Source organism: Geotrypetes seraphini, chromosome 4 (genome assembly GCF_902459505.1).
Source record: "Geotrypetes seraphini chromosome 4, aGeoSer1.1, whole genome shotgun sequence".
NCBI lineage: Eukaryota > Metazoa > Chordata > Amphibia > Gymnophiona > Dermophiidae > Geotrypetes > Geotrypetes seraphini.
The window spans coordinates 171032072-171059676 of record NC_047087.1 but is presented as its reverse complement, the minus strand read 5'-3'; the positions used below and the strand labels follow the sequence as shown (position 1 = coordinate 171059676).

Here is a 27605-nt window from a genome sequence, read left to right as displayed (position 1 = left end):
GAACACCACCTCTTTGTCATACCCAGACCTAACTCATATCAGTCACATTGCACTGTGGCTTAAACAAAGGGACTAACCTCAATTTTTTTGTAACTATCTTTTATTGGGTTTTAACAACAATACTAATAATCTAAGCCCTTTCCTAAATCAGATGCGAGTAAAGTAATTTCACTGATAAATGGATCTAGTTGTTTGCCAAATACTTGAGATCAGGCTGGCCCACATTATTAACTCCATAATATCTTACTAATTTCTCCCATCACCAAGCTCATAGAGAAGTCAAATGCATTCTTCATATCGCTCTCCTCAGACAGTGCAATATGGTATCTATAATTTATCTGAATTTAGTAGAAATTCTATTCACCTTACTCTCTGAATCAAGTAATTCAGTCTACATGTATTTCTATACAAAATGACAGCATATCCTTACTTGGTGTATTCTTCTGCAGAGGCTTCTGCAATGGTCGTGTCAGGAGGTAGAAATGTTCACAGGCATGCAGTGGAATGTTAACTGGTTCCTCATTGGACAGACCCAATTCATATGCCCACTGAAAACATTTAAAGATAAAAATCAAGGAGCAAGTGAACAAGGAAATTCACTATATAACATTTAGATAATCTGTATTGTCTCTATTTTGTTTTCCTTTCCATTTGGATTAGATTTTCAAAGCCAGTGGAAAGAGGACAGAAGAGGGGAGGGCAGGGGTAAGGAATTCTCTTATATGTACTGGCTATACATCCTATTCTAGACTACAGCGGTCCTTGAAAAGTAGAAAGGCAGATGCTGGATCAAGGAACAGAAGGACTTTTCTTTGCACTGCTTTGTTACAGATCACCCTCTCCTTTCTATTCCTTGCTGTGTTGAGAGGGAAAGAGCTGAAGCAGGAAGCAGAAGGCTATTCCTTGGTTACTAAGATTCAGGAGCTAACAGGATCAGGGCAATAGCCTTGTAAACCCATAACTAACATACATCTCTGCCTGAGGATTTCCATATTTTCCCAAAGATCCTGCAATGTATGCCAATTTCCATAGACTTGGAGAAAGAACCAGAGTTTCCAGGAATGTAGTCACCTTTTGCTTATGTTCATAATAAGGGATCCAGGAATTAAACAATATTCATGTACTGTTTGTATAGACTTGCTTCAAATATGAATATATGTACTGTGCTTATTCTGCCCAGATCAACAGACTGAACAACAAAACCAGGAACTAGCACCATGCACTGCATCTTTCACCAGAGGGCACTCTATTACCCCAGATCAGTGGTCTAACTGGAACGTATGCAGGTGAGAGTGGACTCATTTAGAGCACTGGTCTTTGATCTGGGGGCCGCTGCGTAAGCGGACTGCTGGGGATGATGGACCAATGGTCTAAACCCAGCAGCGGCAATTCTTATGTTCTTATGGGAGCCACATGCGACCCGCCAGGTACTATTTTGCGGCCCGCAGTCTGTACTAGTGTTGTCCGCTCTTTGCAGCGTCCTCCGGCTTCCCCCCTGGCCTCCCGCTCTTACCTTCAGATAATTACCGCAGCCTGCAGAGAGGATTGCCGGTGCTGTAGCGATCCTTGCAGGCTGCCGGCCTTTTCAGCAGCAAGTTCAATCTGTCGTGACCCTGCCCCTGAAGTCAGAAGAGGGGCGGGATCGCGATAGAGGGAACATGCTGTGGAGGCCGATGGCAGTTTGCAAGGAACGCTACAGCACCGGGGATCCTCTCTGCAAGCTGCGGTAATTAGCTGAAACTAAGACCAGGAGGCCAGGGGGAAGCTGGAAGATGCTGCAAAGAAGGGGGGAACATACAGGCCTTCGGGGGGGATTTATGAACTATAAAGATTTTTACCTCATGCAAAATTGTCATTTCTTTAATAAGACATTAACTATTTTTTCTGAGGCCCTCCAAGTATCTACAAATCCAAAATGTGGCCCTGCAATGGGTTTGAGTTTGAGACCACTGCCCTAGATGGTTCAGGGGATCCTTCCTCACTCACAGGAGTATAAGTCAGTATAAGTCATGTACCTAGGACCTCAAAGGATTACAGGCCATACAGTAAGTTCATCATGCCAGTTACAGATATCAAAGCTGATACTATCAGTGTGGTCTAAGAGATGCAGTCTGGTTAGGTGTGAGGCAGGCTTGGTCAAATTTAGTTTTACACAATTCATTAAAACACCTTTTGATATAATAATCACGTTCTGGGTTGCCTACCTACGCTATGCAACAGATAATTATAGCTCAGGAGTATGATATGCCAGAGATTAGATCATATAATTTTGCACACTGTAGTAATAAAGCTCCTTAGGGAGATGAATGCATTTTGTGAAGATTGATATCCTGCCATCCTCTGAAAACATTTCTTAAAAGGTAAGCAACTTTGCGTACTCTAAGGATGAGCAAGATAGCAATCCTCATATATGGGAACCCATAGCTACACGCTGCCTTTATGAAACAATTAGGGAAAGCATGTACAGCCACAGTTCATAAAATCCTTTCCAACCCCTTTGTGTTAGAGTATCCCTCTGAATGGAGGTGGAATGAGAGAAGCAACTGTGAGAACCAAGTGTAATAATCTATCTAACCATTTGATGCTACTGTCAACAGATTTCAAAGGATGAATTTTACAGTTTAATCATAGGAAGCCACTATCCCTAGGCAACAGGTAGAACAATACTTCTCTACCACTAAAGCAAAGATACTTAGTTGCAGCAGGTGTTTTCCAGTGCTGGGAGGTAACTAGTTACAGTAATGCTAGTTATTGTAATTAGTTACATTTTAGGTAACTATCGATGTAACTAGTTGCTTTTTGATAAGATTGACTAAAGTAACTAGTGACTTTATTTTAGTAACTGCTAACAAAATGTACAAGTTATTTTTGTGTTACTGTTTACATAGCATGCAGAACAACTGACGACGAATTTCCATTCATGCTGTTTTACTCATTAAGCCTCCAATTCATCTCGTTTCTCTTGCCTTGCCACAGTGCATTAAGCAATGTTACTTACCGTAACAGTTGTTATCCAGGGACAGCAGGCAGCTATTCTCACTAGTGGGTGATGTCATCAGACAGAGCCCCGGTACGGACGTCTCACAAGCACGTGTTGCTTGTAGAAACTTAAAAGTTTCTAGATGCCCGCACCGCGCATGCGCCGGTGCCTTCCCGCCCGGAGGTCCGGGCGTGTCTCCTCAGTTCAGGTAGCTAGCCTGAGAAGCCAACCCAGGGGAGGTGGGTGGGACGTGAGAATAGCTGCCTGCTGTCCCTGGATAACAACTGTTACGGTAAGTAACATTGCTTTATCCCAGGACAAGCAGGCAGGTATTCTCACTAGTGGGTGACCTCCAAGCTAACCTCAGTGGGATGGAGGGGGAGTTGGCGACTTAAGAGAATAAATTTTTCAATACTGTTTGGCCAAACTGTCCATCCCGTCTGGAGAGAGTATCCAGACAATAATGTGAGGTGAATGTGTGAACCGAGGACCAGGTGGCAGCCTTACAAATTTCCTCGATTGGTGTTGATCTGAGGAATGCTACTGAGGCTGCCATTGCTCTGACCTTATGGGCTGTGACCTTACAAGGAAGTGATAATCCAGCCTGGGCATAGCAGAAAGAGATACAAGCCGCCATCCAATTAGAGATGGTGCGCTTTGATACGGGTCTTCCCAACTTATTAGGGTCGAAGGAGACAAAAAGTTGAGGAGTGGTTCTGTGTGGCTTGGTGCGATCCAGGTAGAAAGCCAGCGCACGTTTACAGTCTAGAGTGTGAAGGGCCGATTCTCCGTGGTGAGAATGGGGCTTAGGGAAGAATACTGGAAGTACAATGGATTGGTTGAGATGAAATTCTGAGACCACCTTAGGCAGGAATTTCGGGTGAGTGCGGAGGACCACCTTGTCATGATGGAATACTGTGAATGGTGGATCCGCCATCAGTGCCTGGAGTTCGCTGACTCTGCGAGCGGACGTAAGGGCTACCAGGAAAAGCACTTTCCAGGTGAGATACTTAAGAGGGGCCCTGTTGAGTGGTTCAAACGGGGGCTTCATGAGACAGGAAAGGACTACATTGAGGTCCCAAACTACTGGGGGTGGTTTGAGAGGAGGGTTAACATGGAAGAGTCCTTTCATAAATCTGGCGACCACCGGATGGGCCGAGAGGGGTTTCCCTTGTAGGGGCTGGTGGAACGCCGCAATAGCGCTCAGGTGGACTCGTATGGATGTAGACTTGAGCCCGGATTGAGATAGGTGTAGGAGATAGTCCAGCACGGAGGATAAGGAAGCTCGCTGAGGTTCCTTTGATTTAGAAACACACCATGAGGAGAATCTAGTCCATTTCTGGGAGTAGCATTGTCGAGTGGTGGGCTTCCTGGAAGCTTCCAAGACCTCCCTCACTTCTTGAGAGAAGTGGTGAGGGGTTACGTTGAGAGGAACCAAGCTGTCAGGTGGAGAGACTGCAGGTTGGGATGAAGCAGTGATCCTTGATGTTGAGTAAGTAGTGAAGGAAACACTGGAAGTGGTACTGGTTCCCTGCTGCTGAGTTGAAGTAGGAGGGAGAACCAAGGTTGTCTGGGCCACCGAGGAGCTATTAGGATCATGGTGGCCTGTTCGAGTTTCAGCTTGACCAGAGTCTTCTGGATCAGCGGGAATGGTGGGAACGCATATAGAAATCGTTTCCCCCAGTTCAGTAGAAAAGCATCTGCCTCGAGGCGATGAGGGGTGTAGATCCTGGAGCAAAACTGAGGCAGTTTGGAGTTGTGGGGAGCCGCAAAGAGGTCTATCTGAGGCGTCCCCCACTGTGTGAAGATTTGGTGAAGGGGGCTGGAATGGAGAGTCCATTCGTGCGGTTGTAGTAGACGACTCAGTTTGTCTGCTAAGACGTTGTTCTCCCCCTGAATGTAGACTGCTCTGAGGAGGGCGTTGTGGCGCACCGCCCAGTCCCAGACTCGTAGAGCTTCCTGGCAAAGGAGGGCCGAGCCCGTGCCTCCTTGCTTGTTGATATAATACATGGCGGCCTGATTGTCTGTGCGAATGAGGATTACCATGTCGTGAAGTAGGTGTTGGAAAGCTTGGAGCGCATTGAAGATGGCTCTGAGTTCCAGTAGATTGATTTGGTGTAGTCTTTCCGCAATGGTCCAGAATCCTTGGGTGCGGAGACCATCCAGGTGGGCCCCCCATGCATAATTCGACGAATCGGTTGTGAGAACTTTCTGATGGGGGGGAGAGTGCATCAGCAAACCTCTGGATAGATTCGAAGAGGTCATCCACCAAAGTAGAGACTGCCGAAGAGCAGGTGTGACTAAGATGTGTTTGGATAGTGGATCGGACGTCTGATTCCACTGTGATGCCAGGGTCCACTGGGGGATCCTGAGATGGAGTCTGGCAAAGGGTGTCACATGTACTGTGGAGGCCATATGGCCCAGGAGCACCATCAGTTGTCTCGCCGGTAGGGTTTGGCGAGTAGACACCGACTGGCAGAGATGAAGAAGAGACTCCATGCGTTGCAGAGGCAGGAATGCTCGGAGTCGGGTGGTGTCCAGGACCGCTCCGATGAAGGGGAGGGACTGGGTGGGTTGTAGATGAGACTTGGAAAAGTTGATCTCGAAGCCCAAATTCTGGAGGAAGTAGGTTGTAGCCGAGGCCGCCGAAGTGACCTCTGGGGCTGACGGGGCCTTGATGAGCCAGTCGTCGAGGTATGGGAACACCTGTAGACCCCTGTCCCGGAGTGCCGCGGCCACTACCACCAGGCACTTTGTGAAGACTCTGGGGGACGAAGATAGGCCGAATGGTAGCACTCGATATTGTAGGTGCAGATTTCCCACCCGAAATCTGAGGAACTTTCGGGAGGCCGGGTGAATGGGGATGTGAGTGTAGGCCTCCTTGAGATCCAGGGAGCATAACCAGTCATTCTGCTCGAGGAGGGGGTATAGAGAAGCCAAAGTCAACATGCGAAACTTCTCTTTGACCAGAAACTTGTTGAGGGCCCGAAGGTCTAAAATGGGTCGCAGGTCGCCCGTTTTCTTCGGGACGAGGAAGTACCGGGAGTAAAACCCTCGGTTCAATTGGTCTGACGGGACCGGCTCGACAGCCCGAAGCTGAAGTAAGGTTTGGACTTCCTGAAGAAGAAGGGCGGTCTGCGTCGAGCTTGAAGGATACTCTCTTGGAGGATGGTCCGGGGGGACCCGATGGAATTGAAGGGAGTATCCTTCTCTTATGATGGTAAGGACCCATAGGTCCGTGGTTATGGCCTCCCATCGATGGTAAAAAAGATGGAGGCGGCCCCCTATGGGGAAGGCTGAGTGCAGAACGGTGTCGGTTATGCTCCCGGGAGGGGAGTCAAAAGGGCTGGGGAGCCTTAGGTGCAGCCGGTGGCTGAGGTTTTTGCTGAGACTTCTGGGGAGGTTGTCTCTTCGCAGGTTGTCTCGCAGCAGGCGTTTGTCTGGGCATGTAACGCCGCTGGTAAATCAGGGGTGGCCTGGAAGGTCGAGACTGTTGAGGTTTGGGTTTGGGCCGCAGGATGGATTGAAAAGATTTTTCATGATCCGACAGCTTCTTGGTAACAGTTTCGATAGACTCATCGAACAGGTCAGCTCCAGCACATGGTACGTTGGCGAGTCTGTCCTGGAGGTTGGGATCCATATCGATTGTACGGAGCCATGCCAGGCGACGCATGGCTACCGCGCTTGCGGCAGCACGTGCCGAGAGTTCGAATGCATCGAAGGAGGATTGCATCAGCTGGAGGCGTAATTGGGAGAGGGAGGCTACCACTTCCTCGAACTCGAATCGAGCTTGGTTGTCTATGAACGGAGTGAACTTGCGGAGCACCGGCAAGAAGAACTCCAGATAGGAAGAGAAAAAGAAATTGTAGTTCAGCACCCGTGACGCCATCATGGAGTTTTGATAGAATTTTCTACCAAATTTGTCCATCGTTCTCCCCTCTCGGCCCGGCGGTACAGAGGCGTAGACCTGGGAGGGATGAGAGCGTTTAAGAGAGGACTCGACCAGTAGGGATTGGTGGGAGAGTTGAGGGCCCTCAAACCCTTTATGGTGCACGATGCGGTATCGAGCATCGAGTTTGCTGGGAATCGCCGGTATGGAGTACGGTGTTTCGAAACACTGCATGAAGGTCTGATCCAGCAATTTATGCAGGGGGAGCCGAAGCGACTCCGTTGGAGGGTTAGGTAAATGCATGGTGTCCAGATACTCTTTGGAGTATCGGGAGCCCGTGTCAAGGGTCACATCCAGATCATCCGCCATTTGTCGGAGGAATGATGAGAAGGACAATTGATCCGCCAGCGTCGGTCTGTGGGACGGGCTGGAGGAGGAGGAGGCCTCCGGGTCCATGGACATCGGGGAGTGGCAAGGAGAATCGGGCACCGGTGTCTCCTCGTACTCCGGGCCCTCCGGAGGGGACACCTCTGATGAGGAGTATCCCCTACGTTGCAGTTTTTTCTGCGGTGACACCTCCGAATGGCGTGAAGAGTGCCAGGATGAGTGTCTTGATCGGTGCCCGTCTCGGTGGCGGGACGGGGATCGGGATCGTCTGTGCATAGCATGGTCTCCCGAGGCCCCCAAGTGGTGGATAGGGCTGGAAGCGGTGGATCGCAACTGGGGTTGCGATGCGGATTCTTGCGATGCTACCCAAGTCTGGTAAGGAGTACGGAAGAACTCTTCCTGACTATGCCCAGGGCTTTGAGTATCGATCGGAGGTCTGGTCCCATGTTGGCGCGGAGGCGTAATGGGTTCTAATGGCGGCATATCGGTAAGCGAGGCTTGCCGCATGGGCATCGCCGCCCTCCCCCGTTCGTCCTCGTCGGTTTTCGAGGTCGAACGGCGTGGAGGAGGGGGAGGGGGCGGACCGCCCCTTTGGACCGGTACCGGGAGGTCACCCTGTATGGCAGCGATGAGCCCGGGTCCGATGGTCTGCATGAGATCAACGAATTGAGCTTCCAGCACGGACCGTAGCGAAGCCGATAAGGAGGGATCCGCACCGAAAGGGGGTTCTCCTGCACGGTCATCGCGCTCCTTCGAGGCCGAGTGCTTCTGCTTAGTAGCTTTCGGCACTTTGATGACCATTGGTGGCACTGTGGAAGGAAGAGGTACCTGAACCGAGGAGACCGGGGCAGGCACCGACGTCGAGCTCGTGGATGGTGTCGGGATGAACGATGCCGGTTTCACCACACTCGATGCAGGAGGGGTCGATACCGGTTTCGCCCGAACCGGGGAGGTATCAGATGAAGTGGAGGCTGAGGGATCCTTAGCTGCGTCCATCTTGAACATCGATTCCCACAATAGGCAACGCCGCTTGAATGAGCGTGCCGTAAGGGTAGAGCAAGGCCTGCACGATTTTGGAATGTGGTCAGGGCCCAAACACTGCAAACAGCGCCGGTGAGGGTCCGTGAGTGAAATCGCGCGTTGGCACTTGCTGCACTTTTTAAACCCGGTGATTGGCCGGGACATAGGCCGGAAAATCTCCGCCGCGAGGTCGAAGCCAGTGGGCCTGAGCCACGTGGCCGGCCCGTTCGACCCGCCGGAGGAAATAATCTTCTTTTTTTTTTTTTTTTTTTACTGAAAAAGAAAAGTACTGTTAACTGTAATTAAAAGAAAGCGAAAACGCGGACAAGGAAGGCAAATTTAACTGAATTCAGCTAGCGCATGATGAAGTTGAACTTCTCAGCTCCGCGGAAAGAAAAGAACTGAGGAGACACGCCCGGACCTCCGGGCGGGAAGGCACCGGCGCATGCGCGGTGCGGGCATCTAGAAACTTTTAAGTTTCTACAAGCAACACGTGCTTGTGAGACGTCCGTACCGGGGCTCTGTCTGATGACATCACCCACTAGTGAGAATACCTGCCTGCTTGTCCTGGGATAAAAGTAACTATCCATGTACTGGCTATACGTGGTGACAGCCAGCCAAACAGGCTTAACTGAACTGAAAGAATTGTTATGCATGTACAATCTGTTTAATCTGTCTGTGTTGTATGCAATTTTAATGATATGTGCATCGCTTTGAAATTTGAGTAAGCGATTAATCAAATATACAATAAACTAAACTAAAGAAAACTAAACTGAGGAAATTAGAAAGTCATGGAATAGGAGGTAATGTCCTTTTATGGATTAAGAACTAAAGGCAGAAAACAGAGAGTGGGTTTAAATCAGGGATCTCAAAGTCCCTCCTTGAGGGCCGCAATCCAGTCGGGTTTTCAGGATTTCCCCAATGAATATGCATGAGATCTATGTGTATGCACTGCTTTCAATGCATATTCATTGGAGAAATCCTGAAAACCCAACTGGATTGCAGCATTAGAGCAATCAGTCTCTATACAGTATTTCATTATCCATTAAACAAGCAACCCAAGCACAGCTTCATCTCTTGCAGGTCATCCTCTATAATAAAACCCTAAGTGCACATGTGCACTTAGGACGGCGTGTTCCCTGACAGCATGATGTGTCCCTCCATGCCGAATTCCATTTTCGAACACAGAGGCAGGGAACACGCCAGCGACTTCCCCTTCCCGCCCTCACTCACTGTAAGGCCCCAAAATTTGCCACTGCTGTTCTTCTTCAAAGTAGCCTGATGAGGATCGCCGGCTGGCTATAGCGAACCTCGCAGGCCGCTCTCCACCTCGGTAGCACGTTCTCTCTGATGCGATCCCAAGGGGCGGGATCGCGTCAGAGGGAACATGCTACTGAGGTGGAGAATGGTCTGCGAGGTTCGTTACAGCCGGCCGGCAATCCTCAGCAGGCTGCTTTGAAGAGGAGCAGCAGCAGCGGCAACGGTTTGTGCCGGTGGGCCAGAAGAGAGCAGGAAGCCGGGTTTGGGAGCAATACAGGCAGGCAGGGGGCCAGGGCGAGAGGGAAAGAGGGCTGCTTTGGGGGAGGGGTGTGCTGGGGGGCAGACAGCAATCATGCTTTGCTCTTTGGGGTGGACAGAAGGGGGCCACGGAGCAGGCAGGCATGGCACAACAGAGGGCCAGGGAGAGAGGAAAAGGGGAATGACAGACAGGGGGCTAGGGAAAGACAAGACAGACAGGGGGCCAGAGAGACAGACAGAAAGGAAGACAGACAGTGTCCAAGGAGAAAGACACAAAGAAAAAAAAGACAGACAGACAGACAGCGTCCAAGGAGAGAGAGACAAAGAAAAAAAGACAAACACATACATATATACATTGAAAGCAGTGCATGCACATAGATCTCATGAATATTCATTGGAGAAATCCTGAAAACCCGACTGAATTGCGGCCCCTGGTTTAAATGGTCAATATGCTCAATGGAAAAGAGTAAATAGTGGGGTACCCCAGAGGTCTGTGCTGGGACCACTGCTTTTTAAATTTATCAGTGATCTAGAAATAGAAATAACTAGTGAGATAATTAAATTTTGGAGTTACTGAACACTGGATCAAGCTAAGCACACTGGAATGAAAGTCTGAAGCACTGGCAAAGCACATAGCAAATGCGAGGATGATATACTTTCAACCTGATTGCGTCTACACTCGAGAAGATCCACTCCAAATTTTGTATCACTGACAAAGTTCTCTGCACATTTACTGATAACGGATCAAACTTTTATTAAGGTGTTCAAGGCATTCTCAGAGACAGAAGAAACAGTCGTAAAACCAACAAAAGTGCCCTCACAAATCAACAACGGACAGGTGACCTTCACAACATTCTGACATCATAGTCAACCATACAGATGCAGAAGCAACAGAGTATGCACTTCCATCTAACCATCGTTGCAGTACCCACATAATGAACTTGATTATTGTGTCTGATTCAGAAGGGGCCAATGAAGATGCAAATTATAAGAAGTTAAGCTATGGAATGGCTAATGTCAAATTCTTTCGAGATCTTTTTAAATCCCTTACCAGACTTATAAGCTGCTACAAAGGCCTCAGACAGCTCTTTTGATCTCATCACAGTGTTCACTCTCACCGCAGCAGTCATGAGCACACCAAACTAAATATCTGAGGTTTAAGTAGGGCAAACCTCCTTCAAAATGCTGAGTAATGATGTTCTAATCATGTGTACCTGATGTGATACACCTGTGTGTGATTTGAGTCACTTTAAGTGGGAAGATGTGAGGGTGTCCTAATTTATTCCTCAGTTAGAATACACATTTTTGGGGATATCTTTTGTTTCATGAGTAAACCAAGGAAAACGTTTGTTGTTTACCTGCAATTACATCACTTTCTTTGCCAGAGATAAATAAAATAATTAAAAAAAAGATTTGACATCAAATATATGAACATTTCTTTAAAACAAACTGAATATTTCATGGGATGTCCTAATTTTTTTCACATGACTGTATCAATGCTCAAAACAGCAATATACCACTTCCTTGATCCTTTTGCTTAGTTCTTCAAAATTTTCTGATGCTCACACAATATGGGTACAGGAAGAGTTGAGAGATCCAATTCACTCAAATGTCCCAAGAGAAGGCAGAGACCTGGGATATTAGAGACTGCTGCAATCCTTTATTCTCTCTCAAGGGGAACAGCCCTCTCTGTAAGGATACTTGGGAGAAAATGTGGAACTTCCTGTTACACACCACACATTGAGAGGGACCAATGTCGATATTCCTTACCTTTTGCTCAATGCATAGCAGCGACATTCCTAGATGCCAATACTAATGAATAAGAATTCTTCATTCATTAATTGAGAGCAGCAGGATTCTGTACTCACTTCACTTCTATCAATAACTGACTCTGCGGACAAGCAATTTCTCGAATGCCAATGTACCACTAATATCCAGTAGAACTCCTGGACACTCTGCAGTTTATACCTCTAATATCGACACAAAGAAAAGATATTCTGCACGTGCTTTATTACAAAGACCCCTGGGGGATACTGTCTGATTGGCCTCACCTCCAGGGATATCATATCTAGCACCTACACATATCTCATGTGAGTCAGTGACTAACATTATACACTTGCACTGGGTACCCTTCATCAAGCCACTTAACAAAAGCCAACCAATGCTTCTCATTGCACCTGAAACCAGTGCATATATGCAACCATCATGGAAAAAATTTAACAAAATGTATAACTGAAAAAAAAATCTGTGACTTTAGGAAAGACAGACAAAAAAGCTTAATTTAGAGAGGCCACTGAAACCTTAGAGGCTATTTTCAGATCCAGTGGTAGTGTTTATAAAAATATGGATATTTAGAGATACTTAATATATAGTAAATGTAATGTGCTGACCACCATTTAGTATACATATAAGTGATATTCAGCCACTATAAGGATAGGCTATGTGATTTACTTTAGACCTGCCTTTCAGTAAGCTTTCCAGCAAAATCATGTATTAAGAGATGATCATTCGGGGTGGTAGCTCCATTTAAAATACTCAGTAGAATATATCCTAATCATGTGCTGAACTCATGGAGCCAGCCTTAAGAGAAATATTTGTGCTACCAGTGTTTTCTAAAAAATAAGCCGACATTTTAATTATTTCCCATTTTGCACGAAACTGAACTATTTCAAAAAGGACCAAGCATATACTGTCCTATATAGGGAGATGAAATGTACATGTACAAAAAAATAGTGATCACTTACAGATCCATATTACAAAATATAGCCACAACATCTGCTCTTGAAAATTATTTACGATACATGTATGTATTTTGTATGTTAAATTTTAACCCATAGCAAAAGATAGTTTATATGTTAACACCAATTTTTTTATTTGTATATTTTATGATGTTGTACATCGCCTAGCAATTTAAATAGGCAATTCATTAAGAACAAATAAACTTGAACTTGATTTAAAGAGCAACATGGGATATTCAGGGAGCAGTGAGGGGCATGAGAGAGCGAGACACACACACAACCGGACTCAAAAACAAAGGCCATAACTCACCTGCCCAGCACAATTGACAAAATACTTGCAGTCAATCTGCCCCCTGTCAGTGTCTACCCCCGTCACATGACCTTTTTCCACCAGCACATGGTTGACACTTGTCTGCTCATGGATCTGAACACCTGCATGAAAATATCAAAGAATAAGACACTGATGAAAATTGTACTAAGTTATTTAAAATATAGCAAGAATCTACTTTGGAAATTATAGTGCCAGAGTCCAAGCGATACACAGAATAATCCTACCATGCAAAACTGCATCTTGCAGCATACATACACATATGGTTATGAAATGAGAGACAAGTCCTGACCTAAACAAACTCCTAAGCTAACTTAAGCAGAATCATAAGTTTGTTGGTATTCAAAGGTAAAGACAGATTAACCAAAGACATTTTATGAACCAAGGGAAGTTTATCTATTTAACTAATATCCAGAAACAACCAGTAAATGCAAGAAAAGAAAGAACATAAGAACATAAGAATTGCCGCTGCTGGGTCAGACAAGTGGTCCATCGTGCCCAGCAGTCTGCTCAGGCAGCGGCCCTTAGGTCAAAGACCAGTGCCCTAACTGCGAACGTTCTGGTTCAGCAGGAACTTGTCTAACTTTGGCTTGAATCCCTAGAGGGTGTTTTCCCCTATAATAGCCTCAGGAAGAAGCCTCTGGGTGAAGAAGAACTTCCTTACATTTGTACGGAATCTATCCCCTTTTAACTTTAGAGAGTGCCCTCTCGTTCTCTCTACCTCTACAGCATTTTTAAGAAACTAACGTTTGACTGACAAGAATTCACTTGTACAGCTGTGGATAAGTTTTACTGTATAAATATTTGTAAAGCACAAAGAAATGCTGAAGACACTTTGTTGAGAACTGAAAGTGCTTCCATCACGTTACTTTGCAAAATATTCCAATTAAAAAGTACTAGCCTGTTCTCTTTGATTCTGTTTGTTTTGTAGCTACCTGAAGGTCCCTTTAGAGCAATGGTCTCAAACTCGCGGCCCGCAGGCCACATGCGGCCCACTAGGTACTATTTTGAGGCCCTCAGTATGTTTATCATAATCACAAAAGTAAAATAAAACAGTTTCAAGATCATATGTCTCTTTAGCTATAAATTACAATATTATTATTAAGACTTAGCCAAAAGGAAAGATACATAAGCTATAAAGAGTTTTACCTCATGCAAAATTGTCATTTCTTTAATAAGACATTAACTATTTTTTCTGAGGCCCTCCAAGTACCTACAAATCCAAAATGTGACCACTGCTTTAGAGAGACCCCAAAACCTACATACACAACTAATAAATCAAAGACAATTCAGAGCAATACGTCAGAGAATAGTGAAATTTCTGGAATCCAGAGAATTACAGGATCTGAGGCAATACAGATTCACTAGAGTCAGGTCTTGTCAGACAAATCTGACCAATTTCTTTGACTGGGTGACCAGAGAATTGGATAGAGGAAGAGCGCTAGATGTGGTGTATTTAGATTTTAGAAAAGCCTTTGACAGTATTCCACATAGGCGTCTAATAAATAAACTGAATGTTCTCAGTATGGACCCCAAAGTGACGGACTGGATCAGGAACTGGCTGAAGATGACAGAGGGTAGTGGTCAATGGTGGTCGCTCTGAGGAAAGGGATGTTACCAGTGGTGCGCCTCAAGGTTCGATTCTTGGGCCTGTACTTTTTAACATTTTTGTAAGTGATATTGCTGAAGGGCTGTCTGGTAAAATTTGTCTCTTTGCGAATGATACCAAAATCTGCAATAGAGTAGACCTCCCTGATGGTGTACATAACATGAGGAAGGACTTAGTGAAGTTTGAGGAATGGTTTGAAATTTGACAACTAAGATTTAATGCTAAGAAATGCAAGGTCATGCAACAAATACCTAAGAGAATGGTACAGTATATTGCGTGAATAATTTTTGTGCAAGAAAGAGGAGCAGGGCTTGGGTGTAATATTATATGATGATCTTAAAGTGGCCAAATAGGTTGAAAAGGTGAAGGCAAAAGGTAGAAGGATGTTTGGGTGCATAGGGAGAGGAATGGCCAGTAGGAAAAAGAAGGTATTGATGCCCCTGTATAAGACTCTGGTGAGACCTCATTTAGAATATTATGTACAATTCTTGAGACTGCACCTTCAAAAAGATATAAACAGGATGGAGTCAGCCCAGAGGAAGGCTACTAAAATGGTCAGTGGTCTACGTCATAAGGCATACAGGGACAGACTTAGATCTCAATATGTATACTTTGGAGGAAAGGCGGGAGAGGGGAGATATGAAAAAGACGTTTAAAAACCTATATGGCATAAATATGCATAATACTAGTTTCTTTCAACTGAAAGGAAACTCGAGAGTAAGAGGGCATACAATGAAGAGGTGACAGGTTCAGGAGTAATCTAAGGAAATATCTTCTTACAGAAAGGGTGGTAGATGCCTGTAGAGGTGGTGGAGACAAAGACTGTCTGAAGTCAAGAAAGTGTGGGACAGGTGGGTATGTGGGATCTATTAGGGAGATGAGGAGATAGTGGATGTTGCAGATGAGCAGACTGGATGGGTCATTTGGCCTTTATCTGCCATCGCATTTCTATGTTTTTATAATGGAAAATAAGTACCTTGTAGATCATCTGGTCTGCCTGATTTACATCCTGTTACAATGGAACAGACCCCTTTGATCTCCAAGGCTATCTTCTTTGATATGGACAATGAGACCTGCTGACTCCTCCTTATCAGAGTACCGTAGTCCTCAGATCCATAGTCATAACCCCAAGAATGACCAAACTAACTCAGTCTCGTGTACTTGAAGGCATGGTTTTGAGTCTGTTCTATCCATTCACTTCTTTGTAACTTTGTGCTTATTCCCATCTTTCCTGAATCCTGTTCCTGGGTTTTTTTTTTGCCTCATTCACTTCCACTAGAAGGATGTTCCAAGTATAAAACAACCTTCCTGTTAAAAAACACAAAACCTTTTTTTGTTGTTTAAATTGCATTTTTTTTTTTGTCTAATCAGGGCTATGAAGTCAGTACACCAAACCTTTGGCACTGACTCTTTTTTTTCCTCCTCTCCAACTCCAACTCCTACAGATACTACCGTGTTTCCCCAAAAATAAGACAGTGTCTTATATTCATTCGGGACCAAAAAAAGGGACTAGGTCTTATTTTCGGGGTATGCACATGATCATCTCTCCCTCCCTCTCCTTCACCCCAATTCTTCCTCTTTCCTTTCTCTCCCCCACATGTGCAGCATTTTTCTTCCCCTCCCTCGTGCAGCCTTGCCCAGCTTCTACCCTTCCCTCTCTCCGATCCCTTATGCAGCAGAACTCTTGAGCCCCCGGCCCCACTGCGCAGCCAAACCCCTGCTGACCCTCCGTCCTTCCCTCCCCGCTGACCACGAGCGAGCCCTATCTTCAACCAAAGCAGTGTCAGGCCGGCAGCACACTAAACAGGCTGCTTGGCCTTGTCCATTGGGGATTTCACTCTGCCGCGTTACTGATGACGGGTTGAACAGTTGCCGGCGAATCCTGGGATTAGGGCTTATTTTTGGGGTAGGGCTTATATTAAGACCTACCCCAAAAATGATGCTAAGGCTTATTTTCGGGGAAACACGGTAGATTTAAAATTTTTATTCTGGATTTAAAGTACTGGTAAATATAACTTATTATTTATCAATACTTTAGTTCCAGGATATCTCTTTGCTCTGGATTTAACGTACTGGTAAATATAACCTTAGATCTAAAATGATCAATTTACCATATATTATAATTTTTTAAAAATTTTAAAGTGGTATTAGGAGTCTGAACAACTCCACCAAAAAATGGCTTCCAATTCCAACTCCAAAGGCTTGGCTCTAGTAGTATATTGCTGCTCAATTTGGTATACAGATAGGTCAGAACCTGCATCTACTGATGCAACTATTTACTAGAAAGAATATTACTGAGGTAAGTACCTAATGTTCCCTTTGGAACCATGTCTGGTTTAAAACTTAATGTTTCCAAGTCAGAGGTGCTACCTCTTAACATTTCTCTCTCAGTTTATGGATGGTTTCCTGTTTCAGGAAGCCCTTACAAGCAAACGGTACTTGGGAGAGTGTGGGGTAGTGGTTAAAGCTAGAGTCTCATAACCCTGAGGTTGTGGGTTTAAACCCACGCTGCTCCTTGTGACTCTGAGCAAGTCACTTAATCCCTCCATTTGCCCCAGGCACATTAGATAGATTGTGAGCCTGCCGGTACAGACAGGGAAAAATGCTTGAGTACCTGAATAAATTAATATAAAGCATTCTGAGCTCCCTTGGGAGAATGGTATAGAAAATTAAATAAATAAATAAATGTTCAAGCAGACAGTACATTTTTATATGCAGATAAATAATATTACCCGTCGTTTGAAATATACATAGAGAGGTTGTAGGTGTGGGAAACATTGCCCTCGTCTCTGTTGGGTTGCTTCTTTTTATATAATACATTATTGATCCCTAGATGGCTGTATATTCTCCAAACCCTCCCTATTCTTATATGTGGATGGGGTCTATTTGATCTTAAAGTATATAATTTAGCATGTGGGCTCTAGGTGGTTAGACGTATAATGGAACATCTCACTTCGTGCACCTAGAGATAGAGATCATTATATTACATCCCATTTCTGAATCTTATGTTTTGCACGCAAAGTCAATACAGTCTTCAGATTACTACACACACCATATTATTTGGCAATATATGCGGAGCAGTTGGAGCTGGGTATTGCTTCTTCTAAACCGCTTCTGCTCCCTTTGTTAGGAAATGAAAACTTTACACCTGACTTAAATTTTTTTCCTTTTTTTTTTTTTTTTACCTGGCTTAAATTCTATGCCTTTTTATAGATGGTACCAACAGGGGTTGAGGTGGGTGGGGGATATGCTTGATGGGGAAAGTAACATGCATACTATTGCTGAACTACAATCCTTGTTCGATCTTTCCTCTACCCTTTTTTTCATATGTTCAGATGTGTCATTATGTAACGCTATAAAGGGGACAGTTTTACATGCTGATGCACCACAAATTTTAGATCATTGATATACACTGACAAATTATCTTTAACACATTTTAGTAAAATTTTGTCAGACCTTGCTATTGAACATGCTCTAAGGAGCTTAGCAGGGGCCTAGAGTGATGATTATTACAATAGAGATGTTGAAAAATTATATAGTTACTATTCCCCGACTGTCTATACAGATGTTATTAAGGGAGTTAAAGTATCAATTTCTGTTGAGGACCCATATCCCACCTTGAAGAGCATTTAAGGCTCACAAGACAACAGACGGCTTGTGTCCTAAATGCAAGTCTGAAAGGGCTACCCTAGGTCATACGTCTTGGTACTGTAGGCTGATTAACACTTTTTGGAAAAAGGTTTGGAATTTTTGTGCACTATTATAGCCAGGGTTTGTAACCTTAACACCTCTTAATATACTTTTTCAGGGAAGTTCTGACTTTACACTGTTTCCTGAGAATCCGCAGTACTTTTTGATAAAGGCCTGGCTGTTAGGAAAAAAAAATTATGTTTTTGGAGGGTGGGACGTCCTCCAAGTTTCACTCACTGGAAACACTGTTTGATTTGGCTCTTATGGAGAGCAGAGATGCTGGTAATTCTAGTTGTAAAAGATGGACTCAGTTTCAAGCCACTTGGGAACCCTTCTGGTTGGCACATCCACACAAGGATCAGTCTTTTTCTCAACAAATAAATATGCATTTTGTTGTTAATTCTTGGATTCTTAGCTAGGATAAATATGTTTTGGCTAAGTTCAATGAATGAGAGGGAGGGAAAGAAGGGAGAAAACTGTAAAAGGTACCCAGTTCTTCACATTCTACTCGGGTATCTCTTTGCATAGCAAGTTTTTTTTCTTGAAACTTTTTATTTTATAATTACAGAGCCGGAAGAAGAAAAAATGGTGAGGAAACTATTCTCAATTGGTGTAAGGCTGAGAGGTCAAAAAGAATGACAAGACTTCTCAAAATATAAATCAAAATATAACTTTTAAATGTAAATACTAAGGAAATTTATATAGTCTTCACATACACTCAAAAGTTGTGTAATCCGGCCAAGAGCCAAAGCTCCTATAGTCAGACCCACTTTTCTTTATTGCCATTGAGAACAAAGATAATTTACAAAGAGCACTTTGCTTTCAGTTTAATTCTCTGCACAAAAGTCATACACAGTGATAGGACGGTGGGTCCGACTATAGGAGCTTCGGCTCTTGCCGGATTACACAACTTTTGAGTGTATGCGAAGACTATATAAATTTCATTAGTATTTACATTTAAAAGTTATATTTTGATTTATATTTTGAGAAGTCTTGGCTTCAATAATTACAGAGCCTGCATACTTACTTGCTGGTATCTTGATATACTTATGTGCCTTACGCTTTGTGTTTTCATTATCTTCAATAGTTGGCTCTTTTGAATTTTCTGCTTTATCGGTTCTTTGGTGTCCATGGGTCAATTTCCACGTGTGGTAACAGTACACTACACATGCTTTTGCTGGATATGAAGATCTATATTTACATTAGGCCCTGCTTTTTGGGCTAAGATGTTAAGTCCATTTGTATTGCTTTTCTTATAATTTATTGAATTATTATGTTATTTGTGGAATGAAGAGGTACTTTGGGTGTACAGTATGTTATACTTTAATTTGACAATAAGAAGAATTATTATAAAAAAGGGTTTAAGAGTAGCTTTACATTTTGGTAAAAGTACTTGGAAAGGGAGCTCATAGGGTAACTAAGGGCTCCTTTTACTAACCTGCGCTAGCGGTTTTAGCGCATGTAGTAGACGCCATTGAGCTGGCGTTAGTTTTTACGTGTAGCGCAGAGGGGCAGCGTGTGCTAAAAACGCTAGCGCACCTTAGTAAAAGGAGCCCCAAGTTTTAGAAAGCCAAGTCGCATATTGATGCTAGTTGAGCATGAGAGGGGGTAGAATGACAGATGTTACATGAATGCAGAATTCGAGACATGACCTGAGGGATAAGTGTGTTAAAAAGAGATGCAAGCAGACCAACCTGCATAGCCTTAAAGGCAATAATAATTTCACTCTGTAACTCAATGAATAGTGGAGATGTATGATCATCCGGTCACATATTATAGAGAATGAGAATTTCAATACTCTAAATGACTAGTAAGACAAGAGCATGAATTAATGTATGAATAGCATCTTTAGTCAAAAACTGGATAGATCTGATTTGGCAAAGTCAAAGAAATAGGTTTTAAAAACAGAAGCCTGGAACTGGTTTGGGTTTAAAACCATCAGGTTATATGAAAGCCATGCAGACACCTGAGATAAACATTAAAGGGCAAATTCTATAAGAAGCGCCCAAACGGTAGAAACATAGAAACATAGAAAATTGACGGCAGAAAAGGGCCTTAGCCCATCAAGTCTGCCCACACCAATGACCCACTCCCTAACGTTTATTCCCCTAGAGATCCCACGTGAATATCCCATTTTCTCTTAAAATCTGACACGTTGTTGGCTTTAATCACCTGCTGAGGTAGCTCGTTCCAATGATCGATTACCCTTTCGGTGAAGAAGTACTTCCTGGTATCACCGTAAAATTTCCCTCCCCTGACTTTCAGCGAGTGCCCTCTTGTAACCGAGGGCCCTGTAAGACAGAAGATAGCATCTTTGACCTCTATATGTCCCGTAATATACTTAAAGGTCTCAATCATGTCTCCCCTCTCTCTCCGTTCTTCCAGCGAGTACATCCGCAGTTTTTTTAGCCTTTCTTCGTACGTGAGTTCCCTGAGCCCCAAGATCATCCTGGTAGCCATTCGCTGAACCGACTCCATTCTCAACACATCTTTCCGGTAGTGCGGTCTCCAAAATTGAACACAATACTCCAGATGAGGTCTCACCATGGATCTGTACAACGGCATTATGACTTCAGGTTTTCTGCTGACAAAATCCCTACGGATGCAGCCCATCATTTGTCTTGCCTTGGACGAAGCCATCTCCACCTGATTGGCAGCCTTCATATCATCACTAATGATCACTCCTAAATCACGTTCTGCCTTGGTCCTGGACAAGGTTTCACCATTTAGTGTGTAAGTTCTGTGTGGATTTTTTTTACCTAGGTGCATCACTTTACATTTTTTAGCTGCCAAGTTGACGACCACTGTTCCAGCTGCCGTAGGTCCTGCGTCATAATGTCAGGCACACTGCTTTTACCTACTATGTTGCATAGTTTGGCGTCATCGGCAAACAGTGATACTTTTCCTCTAAGCCCTTGGGTAATATCTCCTATGAATAAGTTGAATAGAATCGGCCCTAAGACGGAGACCTGTGGTACTCCACTTGTCACTGCTGATGTTTTGGAGGGGGTGCCGTTTACCATCACCCTTTGAAGCCTACCGCTTAGCCAATCCCTAACCCATGTAGTGAGTGTATCCCCTAATCCCATAGATTTTAGTTTGTTTAACAGCCTGCGGTGTGGGACGCTGTCAAAAGCTTTGCTGAAGTCCAAATAAATCACGTATATCAGTAGGCACCGATATAGGAACTGTTCAGTGCGATTCAAGTAAAATTGGGTGCTGTTTAGTGAATCACGCTGAGTGGCACCTAGTTTGGAGGTGCTCATTAAATAGGCCAGCTCTAAGCACAACTAAAAGTTAGACACCCATGTGAGTGCTTAAGCACGCTTCAAGAGAAGTGATTCTGTAAGAAAGGCACCTAACACGTAGCCACTCCCACACCTAACATGCATAGCGCCTATTTTTTTGAAGACCACCTAAATTTTTAGAGGCGCCCTGTTACAAAATCGTGCTTTCTTGATAGGCGCCTATATTTCAATCAGTGCCAACTAAAAAGCTTAATTGAGCTTGTTATTCAATTTAGATAGGCGCCTATCTAGGTGGGTGCCTCCGAAAAAGGTGCCTAACTTTAGGTGCTGGTTACAGAATTTGGGCCTAAGTGACATAGATCTATTTAACAGAGAATTGAATATCATCTACAAATAAGAAAGGACTAAAGCCTAGAGATGGGACCAATGTAGTAAGAAGACTAAGAAACAAATTGAATAATACAGTAGCTAAAACAGATCCCTGAGAACTCCAATCATGAGGAGGTCTAAGTTCTTATCTGAAAAAAAAAAAAACTGTCGGACAAAAATAAGTTAAACTACTCCAAAACAATGCTTCCGATCCTGATGGTAAAGGGTTCAGCTAGAAGGATCTGATGGTTGATCAAATCAAAAGCTGAGGACAGATCAAGAGAAACTGCTAAGGAAAGAGTTCAGATGTTGCTTAACATCATCTATTAGCGATAGTAAGCAGGATTCTATACTATGATTTTCACAAAATCCAAATTGTCTAGGATGCAATAAGTTGGTTTTGCTGAGAAAAGACTGAAGTTGAGGAAGCAACAATTTTTGAGAAAATTGAAGTATTTGATATGGGGTTAGATGTATCAAGAGCCGGCTTTCTAGGTATCTTTGACAATTGCATTTTTCCAGCACCTAGACTCAACATAAGAAGTCAAAGGGTAAAGGAACAAAACACCAGAGGTAGGAAGGACACCAATCCCATGAGAGCAGGAAATCAGAAGTGAGATGAATAATGGACTTCCAAATCAAGCAGGAAACAACAGATGACCAGGATCGTAATTTATTGAATCTTACATATAACAGATCCAACACAGCACTGTGTTTCTGTGAAAATCTTGTCTGCCTCAGAGGTCAAAACATGCTGTGTCACCAATAAACCAGAAAATCAAAATAGAATTTCTAAAAGTTCTACAGCATATGGACACAATTTTCCATGAAGAACGGGACCAGTAATGCACATTGTTTCCATTACTGGTCCGGCTCTGCATGGAAAATTGTGTCTACATGCTATAGAACTTTTAGATATTCTCTTTTGATTTCCTGGTTTATTGATGACACAGCATGTTTTGACCCCTGAGGCAGGCCAATTTTTCACCGAGTCTGTTATATGCGATATTCAATAAATTACATTCCTGGTCATCTGTTGTTTCCTCCTTGATTTGGAAGTTCATTGTTCATCTCACTTCTGGAGGTGAGAGTTGTGGATTTGACACTATGTACAGGTACCTAGTCAGTCTTTAGAAAAGGCAGGGTTATGGGATCCAATATAGAAAATGCAAAGGATAATGTAGCAAAAATTTTAGCAAGAAAAAGGGAAGAAATGGAATGGAAGATAGTCTAAGAAACCAGAGGTGTGACAGTAGTATATGGTAAAAGAGATGAGGATACTCCAGTCAACCCTGACAAAAGTTCAGAAACAGAATCTAACAAAGAAGATGGTGACACATCAGTTGAAATAAAGGAAAAATCTGTTTTGTTACATACATCTTGAATCTTATTACAAAAGAAAGAAGCCAGTAGGAAAAAGAAAGTACTGATGCCCTGTATAAGACTCTGGTGAGACCTCATTTAGAATATTGTGTGCAATTCTGGAGACTGCACCTTCAAAAAAGATGGAGTCGGTCCAGAGGACGGCTACTAAAATGGTGCATGGTTTTCATCATAAGGTGTATGGGGACAGACTTAAAATATCTAAATATGTATACTTTGGAGAAAAGGCGGGAAAGGGGAGATATGATAGAGATGTTTAAATACCTGCATAGCATAAATGGGCATGAGTTGAGTCTCTTTCATTTGAAAGGAAGCTCTGGAATGAGAGGGCATGAGAGGTTGAGAGGTGATAGGCTAGGAGTAATCTAAGGAAATACTTTTTTTTTACAAAAAGAGTGGTTGATGCATGGAGTGGTCTCCCGGAGGAAGTGGTGGAGACAAGAGACTGTCTGAATTCAAGAAAGCCTGGGATAAGGACGTGGGATTGCTTAGAGAAAGGAAGAGATAATGGGTACTGCGGATGGGCAGACTGGATGGGCCATTTGGCCTTTATCTGCCATCATGCTTCTATGTTTCTTTTGCTCTTTTGTAAAGGGGGGAGGAAGAAATATGTATACAAAAACTGAACCATATAGAAGCGAGGCTCTGCATACAATGCAATACTACAGAAACAGTGGTGAATAAACTAAACTAAACCTTAGGTTTGTATACCGCATCTTCTCCACGATCGTAGAGCTCGGCACGGTTTACAGGACTAAGATAGAATGGAACTTCAAAGGATGATTGTGGATTAAGAGTAAAGGAGGAATAGAGAGTTTAGGTACCAGAGAGGGGGGAGGTGTTACATTTTTTAGAAAAGCCAAGTTTTCAGATGTTTTCGGAAGAGTTGGAGGGAGTTCGAATTTCGGAGAGGGAATGTAAGGTTGTTCCAGAGCCCGGTGATTCTAAAGGGGAGGGATGTCCCTAGTTTTCCAGCATGGGATATACCTTTTATAGACGTGAAAGATAGTTTTAATTTTGGGGAGGATCTGGTGGAATTGGGATTAGAGGAATTCCAAGATAGTGGAATAACGGGAGGAAGAATGCCATGAAGGATCTTGAAAATTAGGCAGGCACATTTGAAGTAGACCCTGGAGATTATTGGAAGCCAGTGAAGCTTGGATAGAAGTGGTGAGACATGATCAAATTTACTTTTTGTGAAAATAAGCTTAGCCGCAGCATTCTGAATCTGAGGAGGCTTTTCTTAGTTAGGCTTAAGTAGATAGAGTTGCAATAGTCTAATCTGGAAAGGATGATGGATTGTAAAAGGACGGCAAAGTGTTTTTGATGGAAACAGGATCTCACTTTCCTTAGCATATGAAGGCTAAAGAAGCATTTTTTTTTTACCAGGGAGTGGTGGTGGTCATTGAAGGATAGTGAGGAGTCCACGATGATGCCTAGAACTTTGCTTGAGAACTCAAGCTGTAGTGTGGGGCCGGAGGACAGTGTAATGGAGGTGGGTAAATGGTCTAATATTGGACCGAGCCAAAGTAGTTTTGTTTTGGACTCATTTAGTTTCATTTGAACAGTGAGGGCTCAGTTTTGGAGGTTCGATATACATGAGGATATGTTCTCGGAGAGGTTAGTGAGGTTCGAGTCGGTCTCGAGGAGGACAAGGATGTCATCAGCATAAGTGTAGAGTGTTTCAAGGGGGGATAGATGGAGGAGTTTCAGAGAGGACATATAGATATTGAAAAGAATAGGAGATAGAGGTGAACCTTGCGGGACTCCACATGTCGGTTTCCAGGGGGAGGATGAGGTGCCGTTCATGCTAAGGTATAAGAACGGGAACGTAAGAATTTTGGGAACCAGTCTAGTACTGTGGAGTTGATGCCTATCTTGGAGAGTTGGAAGACTAGAATATTGTGATGGACTACGTCAAAAGCAGCAGAAAGGTCAAATTGAAGAAGAACAGTGAACTTATTACGGGAATGAAGTTGTTGAACCTTAGAGATGAGTGAGGCCAATAGGGATTCGGTGCTGAAATTGGGTCTGAATCCATATTGGTAAGGAAGGAGAATAGAGAATCTTTCTAAGTAGGACGAGAGTTGGGAAGATACGATAGACTCTAGCATCTTGGTTAGGAGAGGGATATTTGCTATTGGACGATAGCTGGATGGGGTGGAGGGGTCTAGATCAGATTTTTTCAGTAGATGGGGTCAGAGCAATGTGTCCCATTTCAGAAGAAAATAGGCCCGATAGAAGGGCAGAATTTATAAGTTTGGTGAGAGATGCGATGGCCTGTGTCGGAATTTTCTCAAAAAGGTAGGAGGGGAATGGGTCCAAGGAACAGGTACAAGTTTTTAGTTTGAGGCAGAGTTTAAGGACCTGCGATTCAGAGATGAGCTCAAAGGTAGTCCAAGATCTGTCAGCTGGGATGGGGTTGGAGATAGGTAGTGTAGGGATAGAATCAGTGGGCACCAGGGAGTTGTAGGAGACTGTAGGCGGGAAGGAGCATCTTAGAGAAGTAACCTTTTCGTAGAAGAATTTTGCTAGAACATCAGCTGACGGAGAAGAGGGGAGCGGAAGGCCCACCATTTTTAAGAGATACCTACCTCTTAAAAATGGTGGGCCTTCCGCTTCCCGGTGCCTAAGGCTGTGATTGGCCCAGACACCTAAGGGTCCTCCCATAGGAGGAATCTTCCCATGAGTGACGCTGTCCCAATTCGCACATTGGCATTCAGCTCAGCATCCTGCATACTGCCTGCCGGAGGGAGTAGGCATCCCTCCTGGTGGCCTTAGTGAAGGTGGGGGGTCATCAGGGGGCAGGAGTGGGCATCACTCTCACTGCCGGAGGTGGGTGTCAGGAAAGTTGTTTGACAGCGGCGGGGGGAGTGGGCAGCCCTCCTGCTGCTGGGGAGGGGTGTTGGAGGGGTTGACAGCAGTAGCAGGATGGAGTGGGAAGCCCTCCTGCTGATCTTTGATTTGGGTTCTCTTTTCTTTTTTTAATTTAGGGGGGTCTGAGCTGTCAAACCTTACTTTCCTGTCATTGCCTGAGCCAATCAGCATTTAAGCACTGATTGGAAAGTAAGGCTATGACAGCTCAGACCCTGCCAGAAAAATTTGTCCACAAATGTACTACAACGAGGTTAGGGAATCACAGCGATGATAGAAAATCGCCCAGAGTACTCATTTTAATATTAAAGACCTCACTGTATTACATTTGCATGGCAGAGTCAGAGATAGTTAGGAAGCTCTGTAAAGTACACGGTGAGCCATACTGATTATCAGCTGGTACAATACTGCCCCGCTAAACCCCGCTGCCCCGCTTGGAGTTTAGCGACCACATTAAAAGCAACATTAAGTTTTGAGAATCTTCCCCTGAATCTTTTGGCATGCCATGCTGATTAAATTGCTATGGCGGTATAGAAGAATAAAGTTATTATTATTATTACAGCTTTGAGGATGTCCCTTTGCCCTAATGAAACAAGTTATAACCAGAAAAGTCTGTTTACCAGATTAACTCACATCCTGGATATCTGCAGGAAATCACAAGGGTGGAGAGGTTAATGTGAACGGGAGTATTAAGCAATGTGGAAAAGAACAAGGAACTGAGATTCAGTAGGGCACAGTGCCCCTCAACTGCACTTAGACACAGAATGGGTAAACTGAACCAAATGTTCACTGTAATGTGATGCGCCAGTGATAACCTTTGTGTACCTTCTGCGGGTAGAACAAAAGACCAACAATCTGATTCTTATGCCTATATCCACCTTTCCTGCAAGGTAATGGGTTTTGCTGATATGAGTAATGGTGTGATTTATGGCACTGTGATCAATTCACATCAACTTAATCACAGCTCTTAATATTACTATATAAATACTTAAATATTTGTAAAGTGCTCAGACCATATGACCAATGACATATATAACTGATGACATGATGATTGACAACTGCTTGTGTAACTGTGATCTGAATCCAATAAAAAGCACGAGACTGGAAGGGATTCTTTGAGACAGACCTGAGGTTTCAGCTGCTTTAAGCTGACCTGTGTTCTGTTTTCCAAAAGCTTTCTTGATTATTATATTGATCCTTGTGTTGTGTGTGAAGTCTTTTTTCTCTTCCTTAGCAGTCCAGCACGGGAACTAAGGGCCTTAGGTTGTCTGTGATGCTGGTTCTCTGAGTGCACATACCATTCCCCTGGGTTTTTGCAGCCCAAATGCATGACCTTGCATTTCCTAGCATTAAATTTTAGCTGTCAAATTTCAAACCATTCTTCAAGCTTCGCTAGGTTCTTCCTCATGTTACTCACACTATTCTGGATGTCTACTCTATTGTAGCCCTTCAGCAATATCACTTACAAAAATGAACAGATCCAAGAACTGAACCTTGAGGCACACCATTGGTAACATCCCTTTCCTCAGAGCGATCTCCATTGACCATTCCCTTCTATCGCCTTCCACTCAA

General features: G+C 43.9%; 1 protein-coding gene across 1 annotated transcript in view; it reads right to left on the bottom strand.

The window, feature by feature from the left end:
* PDPR (pyruvate dehydrogenase phosphatase regulatory subunit) overlaps positions 1 to 27605 on the bottom strand; it is a 200297-nt gene that overhangs the window by 89520 nt on the left and 83172 nt on the right. Inside the window, exons 6-7 of the mRNA XM_033941677.1 lie at positions 12843 to 12964; positions 431 to 548 (exon numbers count right to left, since the gene is read on the bottom strand). Coding sequence (XP_033797568.1) covers positions 431 to 548; positions 12843 to 12964 — 240 coding nt within the window. The remainder of the gene's footprint in view (positions 1 to 430; positions 549 to 12842; positions 12965 to 27605) is intronic.